This window comes from Aotus nancymaae, unplaced genomic scaffold (assembly GCF_030222135.1).
Source record: "Aotus nancymaae isolate 86718 unplaced genomic scaffold, 86718_ANA_hifiasm-v0.15.2.pri h1tg000040l, whole genome shotgun sequence".
Classification (NCBI taxonomy): Eukaryota; Metazoa; Chordata; class Mammalia; order Primates; family Aotidae; genus Aotus; species Aotus nancymaae.
In genome coordinates, this window is record NW_026988454.1 from 102,058,557 (window position 1) to 102,080,814 (window position 22,258).

Below are 22,258 nucleotides of genomic sequence, written 5' to 3' on the forward strand. Positions count from 1 at the left end.
GCTGGAGACGATGTGGAGAAATAGGAACACTTTTACACTGTTGGTGGGAGTGTAAATTAGTTCAACCATTGTGGAAGACAGTGTGGCGATTCCTCAAGGACCTAGAAATAGAAATTCCATTTGACCCAGCAATTTCATTATAATCCAAAGGATTATAAATTGTTCTACTATAAGGACACATGCACACGAATGTTCATTGCAGCACTGTTTACAATAGCAAAGACTTGGAACCAACCCAAATGCCCATCGATGATAGACTGGACATGGTGTATATGTGCCACATATACACCATGGAATACTAAGGAGCCGTAAAAAACGATGAGTTCATGTCCTTTGTAAGGTCATGGATGAAACTAGAAACCATCATTCTCAGTAAACTGACACAGGAACAGAAAATCAAACACTGCACGTTCTCACTCATAGGTGGGTGTTGAATGATGAGAATACATGGACACAGGGAGGGGAGCATCACACACTGAGGTCTGTGGGGGAGGACTAGGGGAAGGACAGTGGGGGGTAGGGAGTTAGAGAGGGATAACATGGGGAGAAATGCCAGATATAGGTGATGGGGATGCAGGCAGCAAACCACATTGCCATATATATATATACACATATATATATGAAAATGCTGAATAAGCACTTAAAAAAAAAAACACTCTTCACTGTCTCCTCTTTTTTCATCTAGCAAGCTCTTGCTTGTCATTTTCTGGATGACCTCAGAAACCAACTCAAAAATCAGCCTTTTGCTTTCCTAACCCTCCTCCTCACCCTGGTTTAAGGGCTGCTCCCACTTGTTTCTACCCTGCTCCTCATGGAACTTGAAACCAACCTCCTGCCTCCTCCTGATTGGGCTGTCAAGGGCCTAAGGATAATGATGCTCCTGGCATGAAATGGGCTTTCAATAACTGGAGGAAGGGGAGCATAAGGCAGAAAGGAAAAAAAGGATATAGCTGAAATGAATATGCCCTTGCAGTGCCTTATAGTTCAGCTGGCAGAATACTGACTCCATTCCAACAACCTGGACAATTTGAAAGACAATTCAGATCCCCTCCAGAATCTGTCAGCAAAATTCCTATTCACAACCCACAGAAACATCTCATAAGTTTCCTCTTCCACCCCTCCCAATTTCTTCTATATCCCAACAGCTGCCTGAAAGACTACCTCCAATCTCTAGTAAGAGTTTTTCTCCTTTCTGCCTCTCTAACTACCTTCCTGAATCTATGTTTTCTCCTGAAACATATAACTTTCCATTTTAAATATACAACCCAGCTAGCCTGATGCAGCATTGCAGGTGGTAAGAAATCACCAGAATGAGAGAAAGAAAAAAAGAGACTTGCCATAAGTTTTCAAGGTACTTGGTCAATGGTAGGTCACTTAATACAGTTGCTCTTACCCATGGCTGCATATAAGACTCACCTAGAAAGCTTTCAAAAGTAACCTAGCTCAGGGTCCATGGCAAACCCTTTAGAAAAACAGAGGCAGTGTTCAAGTATCTCTAAATAATATTTCTGTCTTTCACTTTCCAGTGTTTCAGGAAGCCCACCTCTCTCCACCCTATCTGGAAACCTGCATCCCTACAGATCTTTCTCTCCTTTACCCAGATTAAGGCAACAATAGAAGCCCCATCAACAGACAAAGCATCATTCCTATAAATGCAGAATCAGGAGGCTGTGCATACTCCTAGTACATTTGTTCTATGTCAAGGACTCAATTCAACCTTTTCACCTATGCTTAAACCTCTTGCTTCTTGGGGGTTCTTATGTTCTTCCTCTCAGCAGAAGTCTTTGCCTCAGTTTCCTTACTGAGTAAGAAATTGAAGCTAGCCTCAGTATTGAATGCTTCTTTTGCCCCACTCACTAACACATCTTTCAGAAGCTGGGTGACACATTTGGGTCCCTGCTTCCTGTGAACAGATCTCTTGCTGTATACCGACTGATCATCCCGGAACTTCTTAATCCCACCAAGGATACTGCTAACACCTTCCCCTAGTGGTTAATTTTGGGTCTCTCCCAAATACTTCCCTTGTCCCGTGGGTCTATAAGAACTGTATCCTGAGTGCTCTGGGTCCTGGAACTCACTGTATTGCATGGATGGCTCTGAACTAACGGAAGGAGAGAGAGAGGAGAGGGAACACAGAAACAGCCCACCTTTAAATGGCCATGGGGCATGGTTAAGAGCTTTTGTAACAAAATAATGATAACAAATTCTGAACAATCATAGGAATAAATTGGTCTTTTTGCTATTCTCAAATCATAGAGAGAACTTCAAAGCTGACGCTAGGTCATCTCAGCCTTTCCAATCTCATTAGCTACCTGAGCAATTCTATTCCATTGTGAAGTTCTCTTTATTGCAAAGCGCACCCTGAATTTCACTCTGACAAAAGGAGATTTTAACCCCAGTCAGCTTTTTAGTTGATCATTGATCACTCCCCAGACTGACCAGAACCTTCATGGCTTCAAAGACATAAACTCTTGGTGCTCTGTTTCTGGGGCTGGGAGTAATAATAGCCAGATGCACATACACCTAAATGTTGACAAAAGACTAAATGTGTATTATAACTTAGCATACTGAGCTGTAATTCAGAACCAGTCAGTAAAACAAAGAGGACAGAACTCCTGACCTCCTCTCAGTGAGCATTCGTCATATGGCTTCTCATTCCAGGGTTGAATGGAGATGACTTCCTGGCTGTGGGCCTACTCAATGGCAGTGTGGTTTATAGTTATAACCTGGGGTCCGGCATAGCAAGCCTCAGGAGTGAGCCCCTCGATCTGAGCCTTGGAGTCCACACTGTTCATCTGGGGAAGTTCTTCCAAGAGGGCTGGCTGAAGGTAAAGAGTCATTCCTTCATCTATTCCACAAACTGAATACTAGTATATTTTCAGATCTGTGCTAACACTATTCAGTGGTGAATAGCCCATGATGCCTACATTCACAAAGTTCACAAACTATTGTACCAACTAGGAGAATAGAGAATTGATTACAATTAAGTAGTATGAGAACAAATAAGAGGGATGACTAATATAGATAAGGGTGAGAGACAGAATTCAGTAAGTGCTTCTCAGAGAAGGTGATGCTTGAGCATAACTTCAAATAAGAGTTAGGAAAGAGAACAGTGGCCAGTATTAGCTTAAGGAATGCAAGTATTTCAGCACGGTTTTCAGGTGAGGGGGATGGGGGAGCAAAAAGTGGTTAGACACAGATAAGGTCTATATTATCAAAGGACTTAGATGTGCTAAGGAGTTTATATTTTTATCCAAAGAACTATGAAGAGCTACTTAAAACAGGAAGGTGGGTACCATGTTGATTTCTAATTTTTGATAAATGACTCTGGTGGTTCTATGGAAAATGGATAAGAGAGGGGGAAGGCTAAATGGAGGGGAATCAGCAGGATGCCAGCACCTAATCTTTGAAGAACTTCGATTTTGATTGAAATGCAAAACCATGACTGCTATATTAATATATCCCTAGTAACAGACACCAGCAGAGAAGCTGAGAATTGAGTGGTATCATATTTTTTATTTCTTCAAAATTCAGGTCTTTGTAAATTATTCATGCCAAGTTAATGGGAAATAACTAAAGAGTATCTTAACAGTTCACCCTGGGGATTTAATTTCTTTTTTAATAGGTTTTGATTTTTTTCTCCTTTTGAAGGTAGATGATCATAAAAATAAATCCATTATCGCTCCAGGAAGACTGGTTGGTCTCAATGTCTTCAGTCAGTTTTATGTAGGTGGCTACAGTGAATACACTCCAGATCTCTTACCAAATGGAGCAGATTTTAAAAATGGTTTTCAAGGTAAGGCATGGACTTTTTTTATGCTATAACTACTTATTTCAAATATTGAGGGATAAAAATATTTTAAAGAGTATACTTCTATTTCCCAAACCAACTATATGGATTGCTTTCAGAGTTGAACAAAGTTTGATTTTAATCAAAAATGTTTATTTACTTTTTTTTTTTTTGAGACAGAGTTTCGCTTTTATTGCCCAGGCTGGAGTGCAAATGGCACAATCTCTGCTCACCGCAACCTCCACCTCCTGGGTTCAAGCGATTCTCCTGCCTCAGCCTCCCAAGTAGCTAGAATTACAAGCATGCTCTACCACACCTGGCTAATTCTGTATTTTTAGTAGAGATGGGGTTTCTTCATATTGGTCAGACTGGTCTCAAACTCCTGACCTCAGGTTATCCACCCACTTCGGACTCCCAAAATGCTGAGATTACAGGCATGAGCCACCATGCCCAGCCTCATTAACTATTTATTGACCACTTACTGCATATGTACTAGATGTTTAGAATCATTTAATGAACAAATCAGATTTCTGCACTCATTCTAGTTGGAGAAAGGAACACTAAATGTAATTAGTTAATTATATAGTCGTATAATGCGATAAGTTCAATGGGAAATGGGAAATGGAGAGCATGATTTTAGGGAACCAGGAGTACGGTTAATTTTTTATACAGGGTGCTGTTTAATACAGGCTGAGCAGTGTAGACCTTAAACAGTCACAGTAAAAATTAAAACTCCATCTAACTTTGGAATTTAAAAAGCAAGAGACAGATTGCAGTCAACCCATCCTTACCACCAAGGGGTGCCCCACAGAGGCCACAGCAAGCCAAGAGGATTAAGGGGAACATTGTGCTTGGGTGAGCAATCTTACTGCCACAGTCTGTCTTCCTGTGTTCAAATAGGAATTCAGGCTTGGATCTTCCTTATAAAGCTGATTCATACTGTAATAGAGTTATAAAATAAAGACATGCTTTGAATTGTTATAATAATTTATTTGGTGAAAATAATCTTTGGTAGATCCAGGTCCCAGGGCATTTGGTCAAAGATCTGTTCTTACTGTGTGTCCTTAGCCACACAACCAGGTCCAGGCTACTCTCTGTGAGAAGTAAAGGGCCAGAGACCAGGATCACTGAGAGACAGGGGCTGTCATCAAGCACCATCTCAGGCATTGAAGTTATCTGCCTACTTTATTGCATTCTTTTCCCAACCTTGATTGACTTCTGCCTAAACACAAATGCAGGAGGCCATGTACTTGAAGCATATGAAAACAACACAGCTAATCCAGCATAATACAAGGTTGGGTTCTAATAAAATTATTTTGTCAAGGCTCTCGAAGAAACTTTTTCTTTGAATTTGTAATCAGTGCTGATTCTCAAAAGGGTGTCTTAAAGAATCATTTAGAGCATATTATTGCGCTAACTGTAATAGAGAGTTCAATGATTCTTTCACAGCAGGAGACAGTATGAAAAGGATTGTAAGGGCACAACAAAGCAATGAGTTTTTTTAAACATTATATTCAAGGAAAGGAATGGGTAAAACTATGAATGTGAAAGAAGTATATCTTCCACTAAATGATGCAGAGACACTGTAGGGGGTAATCAAAACCTGTTTTCTTTTATTCATAGACACAATCCTTATATAAGTACTTTGGAATGGATAATTCCTCTGTAAGAGAGGCTAGTATAGCATCAAGGATAAGAGTGTGGCTTCTGGAACCCGACTTGTAAGATACATGCCCAACCTCTGCCACGTATATGCTTCATGACCTGGCCAGTCACCTAAACTTCCTGTGCCTTATCTGCAAAATGGGATAGTAACAGCACTTCTTTTGCTATGTAGTTCTGAGAGTGAGTTAATGGAAAGAGAGCACAGATTAGTGCCTGGTTAGAGAAAGTCCTATGTGTTAGCAGTGCGGATGGTGCTGGATGTGGGAGAGGCACAGCTCCAGTCAGGTGCTTGCTCATCTTTCTCTGCAACACGAACAGGTTAACAGCACTGACTCTGAAATCAGTTTGTCTTCAGATGCAGACACCGTCACCTATCAGCTTCATAACTTTTAGCCTGTTATTTAGATTCTCTGCACCTCTATTTTCTCCTCTGCAAAATAGAAATGCCTACTCCATAGGGTTTTTGTGGATTGATCAAGTAAGTAAAATATTTTTGTTAAGCGCTTAGCCCAGAAACCAGCATTCAATAAGGATCAAATAAATGTTAACTCATTACTCTATCCTGCTATCATAGGTTTCAACATTTGCATATTCATTGAAGTCCAATGCTTCCTGGTTTCCTTTGGTGGTGTTTACTCCATTCTATTAGGAATTTTTCTTCATACCTTAATGATGAGAACAAAAAGAGGTTTTCATCAAGACCTGTCATTTTCTCCTTAAGTGTGGCAATAAGCCTGAGATCACCACACACATAGCTGGCCCTTTCTCTGACAGAAACACTAAGATTGCACCCTCCTGGAAGCATGTCAACTGCTACAGTCCTAAGTGAAGAAGGAAATCTTGGACAAGCCTTTTTGTGAATTGCCACTTATGCCACAGTCTTATAGAAAATTCAGGACCTTGAGACCCCCTAATTTTATTATTCATCTGTTGGATCCTCTCTTAATGTCTCCCTCCACTCTAAATTAGCATTTACTATTTATTATAAATCATGGAGTATTGTTACCAAATTGCAATGGTGCCACAAATCCATGGTTCCCAAAGCTGATCTCTACTGGTGCTGAAGAATAATATAGAATCACTTCTTTAAAATATAGATTTCTGAAACCTACCCAAGAACTATTGAATTGAAATCTTTACAGTGGGGCCTAAAAATTTGCATTTTAACAAGCGTCCCAGATTTGGAATCCACAGTATATTTTTTAAATTCTCTCTCTCCCTCTAACTTTAAGTTCCGGGATGCAAGTGCAGAACATGCAAGTTTGTTACATAGATATACATATGCCATGGTGGTTTGCTGCACCCAACAACCCAACAATTAGGTTTTAAGCTCTGCATGCATTAGGTATTTCTCCTAATGCTATCTCTCTCTTGCCCCCCAGCTCTCGACAGGCCCCAGTATGTAATGATCCCTCCTTGTGTCCATGTGTTCTTATTATTCAACTTCTATTTATGAGTGAGAACATGAGATATTTGGTTCTCTGTTCCTGTATTAATTTGCAGAGAAGGATGTGGAAGCCACCATATTCATTAATCATAATGAAGCAAAGCAAATAGAATTTTCTGAAAGAATAATTAGAGTAAGGATATCACATTTGTCTGTAGAATCACAAATCACACAATAAAAGATTATCTAATCTAGGCTTTTACATTTTTATAAATTCTCTATTTCATTTTACTTTATTTTTTTAGACAGGATCTCACTCTGTCACCAAGGCTGGAATACAGTGGTGCCATCTCAGCTCACTGCAACCTCCACCTCCAGGGCTCAATCAATCCTCCTACCTTAGCCTCCCATGTAACTGAGCCACCAAACCCAGCTAACATATCTTTACAAAGCTGAGTTACGTTGTAGTAGAGTTATAAAACATGCTTTAAATTGTTATAACAATTCATTTGGTAAAAAACAGCTTTCAGTCAATCCTAGTCCCAGGGTACTTGGTCAAAGGTCTGTTCTTATGGTGTCCTCTGCCATTCAACCAGGTCTGGCCTACTCTCCATGAACTTGAGAATTGCATCTTCACATCTGGCTAATTGTTGTATTTTTAGTAAAGACAGTGTTTTTCCATGTTGCACAGGATGGTCTCGAAATCCTGGGCTTAAGCCATCCACCTGCCTCGGCCTCCCAAAGTGCTGGGAATGCAGGCATGAGCCACTATGCCCAGCCAATTTCTATAAACTCTTGATAAATAACTCTAATCCGAAGTTCTCGATCTAAAATACAAATAATTACTGCTACTAAAGCCAATTTGTCTTTGTTCTAAAAAATGGCTTTTAATCAACTATTATATTTTCTATGACCTTTAATGCTCATAAAGGTACTGAGATTAATCATATTAAATAGTCTAAATCTACCAAATACTCAGTGCCTTACTTTTTTATCTGCCCTAATAAGATCAATTCTCCTCTCCTCTGCTTTCCAAAGTTGCATCTGCTACAAAGCTGCAGAGTTGTCAGAGTGAGGCTCATGAATGGTGGTATCAGACTGACTGGGCATGGAATGAAGGAAAGAAGAAAAGAAGATAAAGAAGAAGGGAAAGGAGGAATCGGGGGAAGAAAAAAGTAAAACTGGTTAGGCCACAAGTGAAAATAAGCTAGGTCCTTCACTAGAAGTTCTGTTGCCTGTAAATAATCTTGCTGAGCTGTTAATTGTGCTAAATAAAGGCAGCTATAGAAGCAAATAACTGAAATCAAACATCTCATCCTCACTACAAATGCCTTTTCTGAATATACTTCTTTACTTATTTCATTTACTATTGCTACGAGTCTCTCCAATACTTGTTTGAATCCTTTGTACAATCCTGGTTCCCAAAATGTTGTCCCTGGACCAGTAAAATCAGCATCACTGGGAAGTTTGCTAGAGATGCAAATTCTAATTGAACCAGAAACTCAGGGAATGGGGCCCAGTAATATGTGTTTTAATGAGCCCTTCAGGTGATTCTGATGCAGCTGAAGTTAAAACCACAGGCTTGCTGTCATCTTTGACAACTCAGCCTTCCCTGATTAACTGGCACGTCAGAACACTATTGCTATACTGATAGATCATGCCATTTTGCTGCTCTAGAATGCAACAGACACCCAGTCAACTCTAGAATAATAACTGAGTTTCTTGCATGGTGATATGGTTTGGATTTGTGTCCCTGCCCAAATGTCGTGTCAAATTTGGGCAAAGGAGTCAAATTTGACTCCTTATGCTGGTGGAAGGGCCGGGTGGGAGGTGATTGGATCATGGAGGCAGATTTCACCCTTGCTGTTCCTGTAATAGTGAGTTCTCATGAGATCTGGTTGTTTAAAAGTGTGTAGCACCTCTCCTTCATGGTCTTCCTCCTGCTCCAGCCATGTAAGGCATACCTCCTTCCTCTTCACCTTCCATCATGACTGTAAGTTTCCTGAGTCCTCCCCAGCCATGCTCCCTGTACAGCCTGTGAAACCATGAGCCAATTAAATCTCAGTGTGAGAATGGACTAATACACCTGGCATTCCAAAACCCATATATTTTTTCTATACTTATCTTGCTTCCACCAATTTTTAATTCAGTAAAATGTATCTGTATTAGGCATCTCCAGAGAAACAGAACCAATCATGTATGCACAGAGAGAGAGAAAGAGAGAGATTTTTATAAGGAATTGGCTCATATGATTATGGATGCTGAGAAGTCCCAAAATCCAGTCAGCAACCTAGAGATCCAGGAGAATTGATGTAGCTCCAGCCTGAGTCTGAAGCCCTGAGAACCAGGAGAGCCAATGGTGTGAGTTCCAGTCTGAAAGCCATCAGGCTGAAGACCCAAGAAGAGTCAATGTTTCAGTCCAAGTATGAAAGCTGGAAAAGACCAACATCCCAGTTAGAGCAACCAAACAGAAAGAACTTCCCCTTTTTTGTTGCATTCAAGTCTTCAGTGACTGAATGAGGCCCACCCACAGTAGGGAGGGCAATCTGCTTTACTCAGTCTATCAATATAAGTGTTAGTCTCATCCTAAAACACACACACACACACACACACACACACACACACACACACACACACCCCCTACGATATTTGGCCAAGTAGCTGGGCACCCTATGGTCCAGTCAAGTTAGCACATAAAATCAACTATGTCTTATGTCTGTATGTCTTATTTTTGCTGCCTCAGGGCCCATGCTTAAATCAGCATTCTCCACCTCTTCAAATTCCATTTGCCTGGAAAGCCAGCTCATATCACACCTCCTTAATGAGAGCCTACTCTCTGAGCTCATTCATCGTGAGTAAACTCTCTGTAGTCTTTGGAGCTCCAAGTCCTTTCCCACTTAGCATTTCATACCTAGGATAATTATATGCCTAGAGAATGTAGGTCTTAATTTAGAATTTAGTAAGCTTCTGGAGAACCGGAGCTATAGTTTTGACTGATAACAGAGCTCCACAGCACATGGAATGGTGCTTTCACATAACACATGCTTGTGACATGTTGTTACCACCAGATCTATCCCAGACTCTCTTACAGCTATGCATGACCATGTGCCTGAGTTCTGGCCAGGGAGATGTCAGCAGGTGTAATAGTTGCTACTTCCAGGCCTTGCCTATTAAAATCTTCTGCACAATCCTGTACTTTGTTTGCCAACACACCTTGATGCCAACCCTAACCACCCTTTGCACTTTACATGAATAGAAAATAAGCTTCTAGTGTTACAGCAACTAGTGACCATTGATATGGAGGTTATTAAATATTTACCACTCAACTGAATAGAGTGGACATGAGATAGATTCAGATTCCTTAACACTGTAAAGGAGTTGTTCTCATCTAAAAATAGCCAACACTGTCAGTGCTTTCAGTTTCTTGTGAGTTCAATTTTTTCTTTCTTCCTTTTTTAATCATATGAGATTCTTCAAACAAGAGCCCATATGGAAAAATGTAATGAGTTTACTGCAATAATTTAAAAACCTTCTGCTATTAAAAAAAAAAAAAAGCTGTTACTTATTTGGTACCTAGTCAGTCTAATTTTCAATATACACATGGCTCATGGCTCCATATCACATACAGGATATATGTATTATGTACTGACTGTCTGTTTCATGGAACTACACCAAGCAGAGTATGTTTTATCTACTATAATAATAATAATAAAATGATATATATTCCACAACTGTCTTCCACTTTAATCACTCCAATTGCTCTAAAAACATGATATGTCGACTGACACTGTTGGGGTTCAGACATTGAGGGGAGCCCTCAGTTCCCCTGAGAGGACATTTCTTCAGGTTCTTCATCTATCACTCCCCAAGAATGGGAGAGGAGACAATGGTGCAGTGCGCAGTAAATGCTGGACTAAATAGTATTTGTAGAAAGTGATTTATTTAAGTAGGAAAAGAGAAACAGGAGAAGGAGAGAGAAAGAAACAGCTAGCTCTCACACTAAGTGAGAGAATCCAGACAGATGGAATCCAGGAGAGGAAAGCAGCTTCCACACTGAGTGGAAGGGAATAGAAAAAGCGATGGAGTTTAGGAGGGGAAGCCAGGCTTCCATGAGAGAGTGTGGAAGGGGACTCCAGAGGGAAAATCCAGGAGACAGAAAGACAGCTTCCACGAGGGTGGAAGGGGATCCAAACATGGAGTCCGAAGGGGTGTGGAAGAAGGGGACTTTTAACCTGGGAGGAACCCTCACCTTCTCCAAGACCTCAGGCCAATGAAAGGAGTTCCTTAGAACTTCCGCTGGAGTGATTAACCTTTTGATTCTTCCAGCCCCCACAAAAATTAAAACAGAGACCGTTAAATCCCCTAGATGGAGAAAGATGGGAGGGGGACATGGCACTGGGAAGTTCTTGCCCTTAAAACTACACTCCCTTGTGGACCAGGAAAGAGAACACTTTCCCTCAACATGAGGCATGTCTCTGTAAAATAAATACATTTAGCTATTTGTACTGGCTAACTCTTTCTCTAAATATAGCATTGGCACATTTTTAGCCAAAAACATATTTCACTAGTTCCTTATAACAAAAGCATTTTATTTATCCATCTAAAAAAGAAATGGTTTAAAATGAACACTTTCAGACATTAAGTTATAGTCATCTAACAAAGTATTCTGGTGTATGATTATAAAAAATTTAAAAATTCAGTATTAGCATCCTATAGTTTTTGCTAGAAGAAATCTGCAATTTTATGAAGTAGAAGTAGAAAATATCTGAGACGGTATGATAGAATGTGGAATAGCGGTGTGGAACCGAGGACCTACTAATTTATAGGTATTGCACAGATAGTTTATATATATATTATTTATTCCTCCTAACTCAGGAAATAGCTACTTTGGTCTCCATCTTAAAGCTAAAAATATTAGCTTCAGTTAGACTGCATTATCTAGCCATTATGTGGCAGAGATCATATCTGAACTCAGACTCCCCTTACTCCGTTACCTACTTATATTTTTGCTCTCTGCAAAGTGCATTTCACTCTGCAAAAGGCATAGGAAACCCTGCTTTGTTGATTGAGCTTGTTGGTTATTCATTTGTAAAGCAGCTAGCATTCATTCATTTCTATAGTCAGTACAGTATTTTTGGTGATGTGTGTGTGTGTAATAGTAAATGGCAGTACTTTGAGGAAGGACAAAGATTAACCCTGAGGAAAAATAATCACTGCTCTCTCGTAATGAGAAAATATTGATACATGCTGAGAACGGTGCTTGTCAATAAAAGTGCCAGTGAAAACTAAGTTGGAAAGTACATTCTCTACCTTCCAAAACTGAACCCATTTTGTTCACTATGAGAAATTACTTCATGCTTTTAGTTTTTTAAAATGTTTTGAAAATAAAATTCAATCTTGCCTTTCCTTTATCATTTTAGAGACCTTATTTATGGTTGAAGCTCCTATTTATTTGAAAGAACTTCACAAATAAACTCTAAGTAACTGCTAAAGGAGAAGAGTAAAATTACAATACATGTCAAGATTCCAACACTTCCATTTCAAATTCTTCACTGAACTATCCTTTTTGTTTATATATATTTATCTAATCTTGGGGCACAAAAGTTCCTTTAAAGATGTGTACAAAGGCAAAATCTCTGAAAGAAAAAAGAGAAAATGTGACAACATAAATATAAACTTCTTTACCTAAAAAAATAAAAACACTGCCATAAGCAAAATTGAGTGGCAAACATTAAACTGGGGAAAGTTTATTTACAATAGATCACAAATAGCTAATGCGCTTGTTATATAAAGAGATTCTCTTTATGTACTATAAATACAAATTATGATATATATTATGAATGACCAAAAGATTTCTTAAAAGATTTTTGATACCCAACTAAAAATAGGAAAATAGTATTTTATCAGCTATCGCATGTAAAAATGAAATGGAATGGTGATCCCATGCATGGTAGTGCCTGTGAAGAAGGGGGTATCCCAGTGTGCTCAGTCCAGTTGTGAAAAATATCTATGGGGGACACTTGGGCATACTTCAAAACATCTGTATCTTTTACCCTAGTAATTCTACTTCTAGGAATGTGTACTAAGAAAATAATTTTAAAACGCACAAAGATATACACATAAGATATTCATTACAACTTGATTTCTAATAGCAAAAAGTGTAAATGAGTCAATGGTACAACAATTATAGGCTTATTAAATATATTTTGATATAAGGAAATATTATGCCATAATTTTAAAATAGTTACTACTACAAGAGAAAAGTTAATGGTATTTATGATCAACTTTTATGGTATAATATTATATTTTCTACAGCTTAACACAGATTACATTTTTGTTTAAAAGAAAATATGACTAAGCATAGAAAAAATCAAATACCACACACACACACACACACACACATGCACACACACATACACGCACACACACCAAAATGTTAATAGTTGTCTTCTCTGAAGTGATGATATAATGAATGACTTTTTAAAAAAAATTTTCTCTGTGCATTTCTGTCTTCTCATATTTCTTTTAAAATTTACATGTATTACTGTATTTTGAAAAACTTTCTTTAAAAATGAAAAATAATTGTCTTCTTGTTTTATCTAATTCTGTTTGTTAACATGACGTGTTTTTGCCTTTCTTCAAGGTTGTATTTTCACTCTTCAAGTTCGCACTGAGAAGGATGGCCATTTCAGAGACCTGGGAAATCCTGAGGGCCACCCAAATGCTGGACGCAGTGTTGGCCAGTGCCATACTTCTCCCTGCAGTTTAATGAAATGTGGCAATGGTGGGACATGCATAGAGAGTGGATCTACTGTTTAGTAAGTATGACATTATTAGGAAAGAAAGTAGCAGGTTGTTTGCATTCTAACTGGTATTCTATTTGTACAAACTAGGGACACAAACAGATGCATATATTTAAAATGTTCTTATGTAGACTTGTTAGATGATGGGTGGACAGGTGAAGGCAACTAGAAATAGGATCAGCACAGTATTTATGCCATCTTAGTTCTGTTAAACAACAATGATGAATCACTACATCTCATTCCAGTCACCATGAAAATTATCACTTAAATCCATAGCACTGAGGCAGTAGACAGAAATGTTAACCACGCAAAGGCTTACATACTGAGATTTGCTTTTGTATGTAGGTCTGAGTCCCTTTAGAAAGGGCAATAGTAAAGCTACACAATTGACTTCTGAACTACTTTAGTATGAAATCAACATGGACCCATTGAGTGACAAGGAAAAAAGAAAGGAAATGTTTCTATATTAATAATTCCTTTTGCTGAGCATCTCGTCTATGCAAAGGTAGTATATGAGGGATTCTGGGAATATGCTAAATAAAGAGGAAGTAAGCACTCTGTCATTCAATGTCTTACACTCTAGCTACTCACAAATTTCTTATGCCTCATACATGTATAACACAGCTAAAGAGAGATTTGTCAAAATGCTTCCCACAGGACACATCAGAACGCATAATATGCTTCACCAGGAACACTGGCTCCCTGCAAAGCAGCTGCGAAAGTGGAGTGTCAGAGTTTCCCCTGGAGTGCAGAGTCTAACCTGAAGAAGGTGTAGTTTTAAAAGACATGAGTGAATCTCTTACCCTCCCTGATCAATTTCCCTCCACCTCCTCACTAGAAAATGGTCAAAAGCAAAGCTCAAACAACTGCTAGTCACAGTAAAATGTTTGAAGAAAAAGAAACGTATAGTTTGACTCAGCCAAGGAATTACTGAGGACAAAATCTAAAGCTTGGGATGCCACCATCACAGAGCAATACCTTTTGGCATTAGTTTTACCACTATAATTGTATCATTACTGCTCTATAATTTTTAATGAAGCCTTTAGCTTGCTTTACAAAGTATGCATTCTAATTTGCTCTAGACTAACCTTAATTAGAAGCACAAGTTTACTTCACTTTATCTAAAGAGTTGCAGTCATTCTTCAAGTGTTAATACTACACATTTTTGTTATTACTATTATTTATTATTATTATTATTATTATTGAGATGGAGTCTTGCTCTGTCACCAGGCTGGGGTGCAGCAGCACAATCTCGTTTCACTGCAGCCTCCGCCTCCCAGGTTCAAGTAATTCCCTGCTTCATCTTTTTGAGTAGCTGGAACTGCAGGCACATGCCACGACGCCTGGCTAGTTTTGTTTTGTTTTGTTTTTGTACTTTAGTAGAGATTGGGTTTCACCATGTTGGCCAGGATGGTCTCAATCTCCTGACCTAGTGATCCACCCGCCTCAGCCTCCCAAACTGCTGGGGTTACAGGCGTGAGTCATTGTGCCCAGCCTATTTTTATTATTTTTTGATGTGATAATAAACAGGGATCTAGAAAGTGGCAATAGGGAAAGCACATGAAGTTGAAGGTGAAGGTGGGGAATCCATCCCCACCCTACATTATTCCATGTGGACCAAACAGTCTTAACAGTTTAAACCTAAGAACCATATATATTTATCTTGGAATATATAGTGCCAAGTATAGATAGGTACTTAGAACCATTTGCAGATTATTTTGATTAATACAGAAGTTTTCTAGAGTTCTGATATTAAACATAATACCTTACAATTGCACAGGACTTTGTGGGAAACAAAGCATTTTTCATATATTATTTCCATTGCTCATCACTAAAACCTTCTAAATTACTCAAGGCCAGTATCCTAATTTCAATTTTATAGGAGAAAAATGAGTCCCAGAAACTAGTAATTCAAGAGGATGTATGAGCACCCTGTGAGTAGTACAGGAGGACCCAAAACCGGATCTTCCATTTCCTGGGTCAAGATTCTCTCCAGAATCTAAATAGTAAGAAATGAACTGAAAAACAGTGAAGGGAGATCCAAGATGGCCAAATAGGAACAGCTCTGGAGTGCAGTTTCCAGTGAGAAGAGCGCAGAGGGTGAGTGATCACCACATTTCCAAATGAGTTTTTACTGTCCACAGACCAGGAGTTTCCCGAACTGAAAAGCACCATGAGTTTCCAGCATGGCTGTTTCAGCTGGCACTGTGGGTCTCCGCACAAAAACTCACACAAATCCAGGCAGCCATTTCAACAGGCACCTGGAACACCTGGATACAGAGGCACCCATTCAACTGAAAAAAAAAACAGGGCTGACACAGGGAGCCAGGTGATATGGCTCAGTGGGTCCCACCCCCAACAAAGACCAGCAATCTGAAATGCTCTGGATTGAGAGTTTTGCAGCAAGTGCAGATGAACCTGGGACAGTCCAACTCAGTGGGGGAAAGGGCATCAGCCATTACCAAGGCAGTCCACTATTACTGAGGCAGGCCGCTATTACTGAGGCAGTCCACCATTACTGAGGCAGTTCTAACAGGAAGTTCACACAGCAGCGGTGCAGAGCCTGCAGCAGCTTAGTAATGCTTCTGCTGGCAGACTGTGGCTAGACTACCACCTTACTGGGCAGAGCATCTCTGAAAAAAGGCAGCAGCATGTCAGGAACTTCTCAATAAAGCCCAACCTGCTCAGGACAGATAACCTGGGGGAAAAGGCGTTTATGAATTCCACTGCAGCAGACGTAAACGCACCTGCCCAGATGCTCTGAATGGAACAACAGACCTCCCAGCTCAGCATTTGAGCTCCTATAAGGGACAGACTGTCTCCTCAAGCAGCCCCCAACCCCTGTATATCCAAAGAGACATCTCGCAAAGGAGAGCTCAAGCTGACATCTGGTGGGTACCCTTCTGAGATGAAGATAACAGAAAAAGAAACTGGCAGCAACCCTTAGAGTTCTTCAGCCCCCGTGGGTGATCCCCAGGCAAGCAGGATCTGGAATGGATCTCCAGCAGGCCTACAGCAGAGGGGCCTGACAGTTAGAAGGAAAATACAAAAACAGAAAGAAATAACTTCAACATCAACAAAAAGGACGTCCACTTAGAGACCCCATCAGAATGTCACCAACTACAAAGACCACAGGTAGATAAATCCACAAACATGGGAAGAAATGAGCACAAAAAGGATGAAAACACCAAAAATCAGAATGCCTCTCCTTCTCCAAGGGATCACAACTCCACATGAGGAAAGGATCAAAGCTGGATGGAGAATGAGTCTGATGAATTGACAGAAACAGGCTTCAGAAGGTGGGTAATAACAAACTTCTCTGAGCTAAAAGAACAAGTTCTAACCCAATGCAAAAAAACTAAGAACCTTGAAAAAAGGTTAGATGAAATGCTAATGAGAATAAACAGCTTAGAGAATATAAATGACCTGATGGAGCTGAAAAATGCAACACAAGGACTTCGTGAAGTATACACAAGTTTCAATAGCCGAATCGACAAAGCAGAAGAAAGGATATCAGAGACTGAAGATCAACTCAATGAAATAAAATGAGAAGGCAAGAATAGAGAAAAAAGAGTGCAAAGCAATGAATAAAACCACCATGAAATCAGGGATTATGTGAAAAGACATAATGTAAGTTGATAGATATACCTAAATGTGACAAAGAAAATGAATCCAAGCTAGAAAGCACTCTTCAGGATGCTATCCAGGAGAACTTCCCTAACCTAGCAAGGCAGGCCAACATTCAAGTCCAGGAAATATAAAAAATACCACAAAGATATTCCTCAAGAAGAGCAACCTGAAGGCACATAATCATCGGATTCACCAAGATTGAAATGAAGGAAAAAATGCAAAGAGCAGCCAGAGAGAAAGGTTAGGTTACTCACAAAGGGAAGCCCATCAGACTCAGAGCAGATCTCTCAGAAGAAACCCTACAAGCCAGAAGAGAGTGGGGGTCAATATTCAACATCCTTAAAGAAAAGAACTTTCAACCTAGAATTTCATATCCAGCCAAACTAAGCTACATAAGCAAAGGATAAATAAAATCCTTTAAGAACAAGCAATTACTGAGAGATTTCATTACCACCAGGCCTGCCTTACAAGATCTCCTGAAAGAAGCACTAAATATAGAAAGGAAAAACCAGTACCAGTCACTCCAAAAACATATCAAATGATAAAGAGCATTGACACAATGAAGAAACTGCATCAACTAATAGGCAAAACAACCAGCTAGCATCAAAATAGCAGGATCAAATTCACACATAACAATACTAACCTTAAATGTAAATGGGCTAAATGCCCTAATCAAGAGACACAGACTGGCAAATTGGATAAAAAGTCAAAATCCATCGGTATGCTATATCCAGGAAATCCATCTCACATGCAAGGACACATAGGCTCAAAATAAAGGGATGGAGGAAAATTTACCAAGCAAATGGAGAGCAAAGAAAAAGCAGGACTTGCAATCCTAGTCTCTGATAAAATAGACTTTAAACCAACAAAAGTCAAAAGAGACAAAGAAGGGCATTATATAATGGTAAAAGGATCAATGAAACAAGAAGAGCTGACAATCCTAAATATATACACACCCAGTACAGGCGCACCAAGATACATAAAGCAAGTTCTTGATGACCTACAAAGAGACTTAGACTCCCACATGATAATAGTGGGAGACTTTAACACTCCACTGTCAATATTAGACAGATCAATGAGACAGAAAATTAACAAGGATATCCAGGACTTGAACTCAGACCTGGACCAAGCAACCTAATAGACATCTACAGAACTCTCCACCCCAAATCCACAGAATATACATTCTTCTCAGCACCACATCGCACCTACTCTAAAATCATAATTGGAAGTAAATCATTCCTCAGCAAATGCAAAAGAACAGAAATCATAACAAAAAGTCTCTCAGACCTCAGTGCAATCAAATTAGAACTTAGGATTAAGAAACTAACTCAGAACCACACAACGTCATGGAAAATGAACAACTGGCTCTTGAATGTTGACTAGATAAACAATGAAATGAAGGCAGAAATAAAGATGTTCTTCAAAACCAATGAGAACAAAGACACAACATACCAGAATCTTTGGGACACATTTAAAGCACTGAGTAGAGGAAAATTTATAGTAATAAATGCCCACATGAGAAGCAAGGAAAGATCGAAAATAGACACCCTATCATCAAAATTGAAAGAGTTAGAAGAGGAAGATCAAAAAATCTCAAAACTAGCAGAAGGCAAGAAATAACTAAGGTCAAAGCAGAACTGAAGGAGATAGAGATACAAAAACCCTTCAAAAAAATCAATAAATCCAGGACCTGGTTTTTTGAAAAGATCAACAAAATAGACAGATCACTAGTCAGATTAATAAAAAAGAAAAGAGAGAAGAACCAAATAGATGCAATAAAAAACGATAAAGGGGATATCACCACTGATTCCACTGAAATACAAACTACAATCAGAGATTACTACAAACAGCTCTATGCACATAAACCAGTAAACCTGGAAGAAATGGATAAATCCCTGGACACTTAAAACTCTCCCAAGCCTAAGCCAGGAAAAAGTCAAAACCCTGAATAGACCAATAACAAGGTCTGAAGTTCAGGCAGCAATTAATAGCCTACCAATGAAAAAAAGCCCAGGTCCAGATGGGTTCACAGCTGAATTCTACCAGACATGAAAAGAGGAGCTGGTATCACTCCTTCTGAAACTATTCCAAACAATCCAAAAAGATGGTAATCCTTCCCAAATCATTTTATGAGACCAACATCATCCTGATACCAAAACTAAGCAGAGACTCAACAAAAAAAATAAAACTTCAGGCCAATATCCATGATGAACATAGATGCAAAAATCTTCAATAAAATACTGGCAAACCGATTACAACAGCACATCAAAAAGCTTATCCACCATGATCAAGTAGGCTTCATCCTGGGGATGCAAGGCTGGTTCAACATACGCAAGTCTATAAACATAATCCACCACATAAGCAGAACCAAAGACAAAAACCACGATTATCTCAATAGATGCAGAGAAGGTCTTTGACAAAATTCGACAGTCCTTTATGCTAAAAACTCTAAATAAACTAGGTATAGATGGAACGTATCTCAAAATAATAAAAGCTGCTTATGACAAACCCACAGCCAATATCATCCTGAATGGGCAAAAACTGGGAGCATTCCCTTTGAAATCTGGCACTAGACAAGGATGCCCTCTCTCACCACTCCTATTCAATATAGTATTGGAAGTTCTAGCCAGAGCAATCAGGCAAGAAAAAGAAATGAAGCGTCTTCAATTAGGAAAGGAAGAAGTCAAATTGTCTCTATTTGTAGACAACATGATTGTATACTTAAAAGACCCCATTGTCTCAGCCCAAAATTTCCTTAAACTGATAAGCAACTTCAGCAAAGTCTCAGGATACAAAATCAATGTGCATAAATCACAAGCATTCCTATACACCAATAACAGACTAAAAGAGAACCAAATCAAGAGCAAACTCCCATTCACAATAGCTACAAAGAGAATAAAATACCTAGGAATACAACTAGAAATTAATGTAAAGGACCTCTTCAAGGAGAACTACAAACCACTGCTCAACAAAATAAGAGAGAACACAAACAGATGGAGAAAAATTCCATGCTCATGGTTAGGAAGAATCAATATTGTGAAAATGGCCATACTGCCCAAAGTAGTTTACAGATTCAACGCTATCCCCATCAAGCTACCAATGACCTTCTTCACAGAACTGGAAAAAACCACCTTAAACTTCATATGGAACCAAAAGAGAGCCCGCATAGCCAAGACAATCCTAAGCAAAAAGAACAAAGCTGGAGGCATCATGCTACCTGACTTCAAACTATACTATAAAGCTATAGTAATCAAAACAGCATGGTACTGGCACCAAAACAGAGATATAGACCAACAGAACAGACAGCCTCAGAGGCAATGCCACACATCTACAAGCATCTGATCTTTGACAAACCTGACAAAAAGAAGCAATGGGGAAATGATTCCCTGTTTAATACATGGTGTTGGTATAACTGGCTAGCTATGTGCAGAAAACAGAAACTGGATCCCTTCCTGACACCTTACACTAAAATTAACTCCAGATGGATTAAAGATTTAAACATAAGAAGTAACACCATAAAAAACCCTAAAAGAAAACCTAGGCAAAACCATTCAGGACATAGACATAGGCAAGGACTTCATGACTAAAACACCAAAAGCATTGGCAACAAAAGCCAAAATAGACAAATGGGATCTAATCAAACTCCAGAGCTTCTGCACAGCAAAAGAAACAATCATTAGAGTGAACCAGCAACCAACAGAATGGGAAAAATATTTTGCAATCTACCCATCTGACAAAGGGCCAATATCCAGAATCCACAAGGAACTAAAAGAGATTTACAAGAAAAAAACAAACAGCTCCATTCAAAAGTGGGCAACAGATATGAACAGACACTTTTCAAAAGAAGACATATATGAGGCCAACAAATATATGAAGAAATGCTCATCATCACTGGTCGTTAGAGAAATGCAAATCAAAACCACATTGAGATACCATCTCACGCCAGTTAGAATGGCAATCATTAAGAAATCTGGAGACAACAGATGCTGGAGAGGATGTGGAGAAATAGGAACACTTTTACACTCTTGGTGGGAGTGTAAATTAGTTCAACTATTGTGGAAGACAGTGTGGCGATTCCTCAAGGACCTAGAAATAGAAATTCCATTTGACCCAGCAATCCCATTACTGGGTATATATCCAAAGGATTATAAATCATTCTGTTATAAAGATACATGCACACATATGTTCATTGCAGCACTGTTTAAAATAGCAAAGACCTGGAACCAACCCAAATGCCCATCCATGATAGATTGGACAAGGAAAATGTGGCACATATACACCATAGAATACTATGCAGGAACTTATAAAAGGATAAGTTCCTGTCCTTTATAGGGACATGGATGAATCTGGAAACCATCATTCTCAGCAAACTGACACAAGAAAATCAAACACCGCATGTTCTCACTCATAGGCGGGTGTTGAACAATGAGGACACATGGACACAGGGAGGGGAGCATCACACACTGAGGTCTGTTGGGGGACTAGGGGAGGGGAAGAGGGGGGTGGGGAGTTTGAGGAGGGATAAAATGGGGAGAAATGACAGACACAGGTGACGGGGGGATGGAGGCAGCAAACCACATTGCCTTGTATGTACCTATGTAACAATTCTGTATGATCTGCACATGTATCCCACAATCTAAAGTACAATTTAAAAAAAAAAAAACAGTGAATAATTTTAATGAGGTAACAAAAGTGTTAATTAGTTCTTTATCTACTGGTGGTAATCTGTTCATTTTGTCTAAATTTAAAAATAACAATAACATTGAAATTATCTTCAATCAGCACATCCAATTGGAGAAATTATTTTCTCCAAATTGGAAATATCTTTCTTCATAACACATATCCTGGGGATTTCATAGATTGCCGTGTAGGTGGAAAGCAGTATCTCGGAGTCAAACATGAGGGCCTTAATTTGAAAAACAAATAGACTTAAGCAATAATGTACAGTGGGAATGATACATCTGGCAAGTCTGCTTACAGGAT

The 22,258-nt window shown here is 39.2% G+C and overlaps 1 protein-coding gene across 1 annotated transcript in view; it reads left to right on the forward strand.

The window, feature by feature from the left end:
* EYS (eyes shut homolog) overlaps positions 1-22,258 on the forward strand; it is a 2,025,572-nt gene that overhangs the window by 1,946,049 nt on the left and 57,265 nt on the right. The window contains 3 exon segments of the mRNA XM_021676159.2: positions 2,662-2,828; positions 3,652-3,796; positions 13,486-13,660. Coding sequence (XP_021531834.2) covers positions 2,662-2,828; positions 3,652-3,796; positions 13,486-13,660 — 487 coding nt within the window.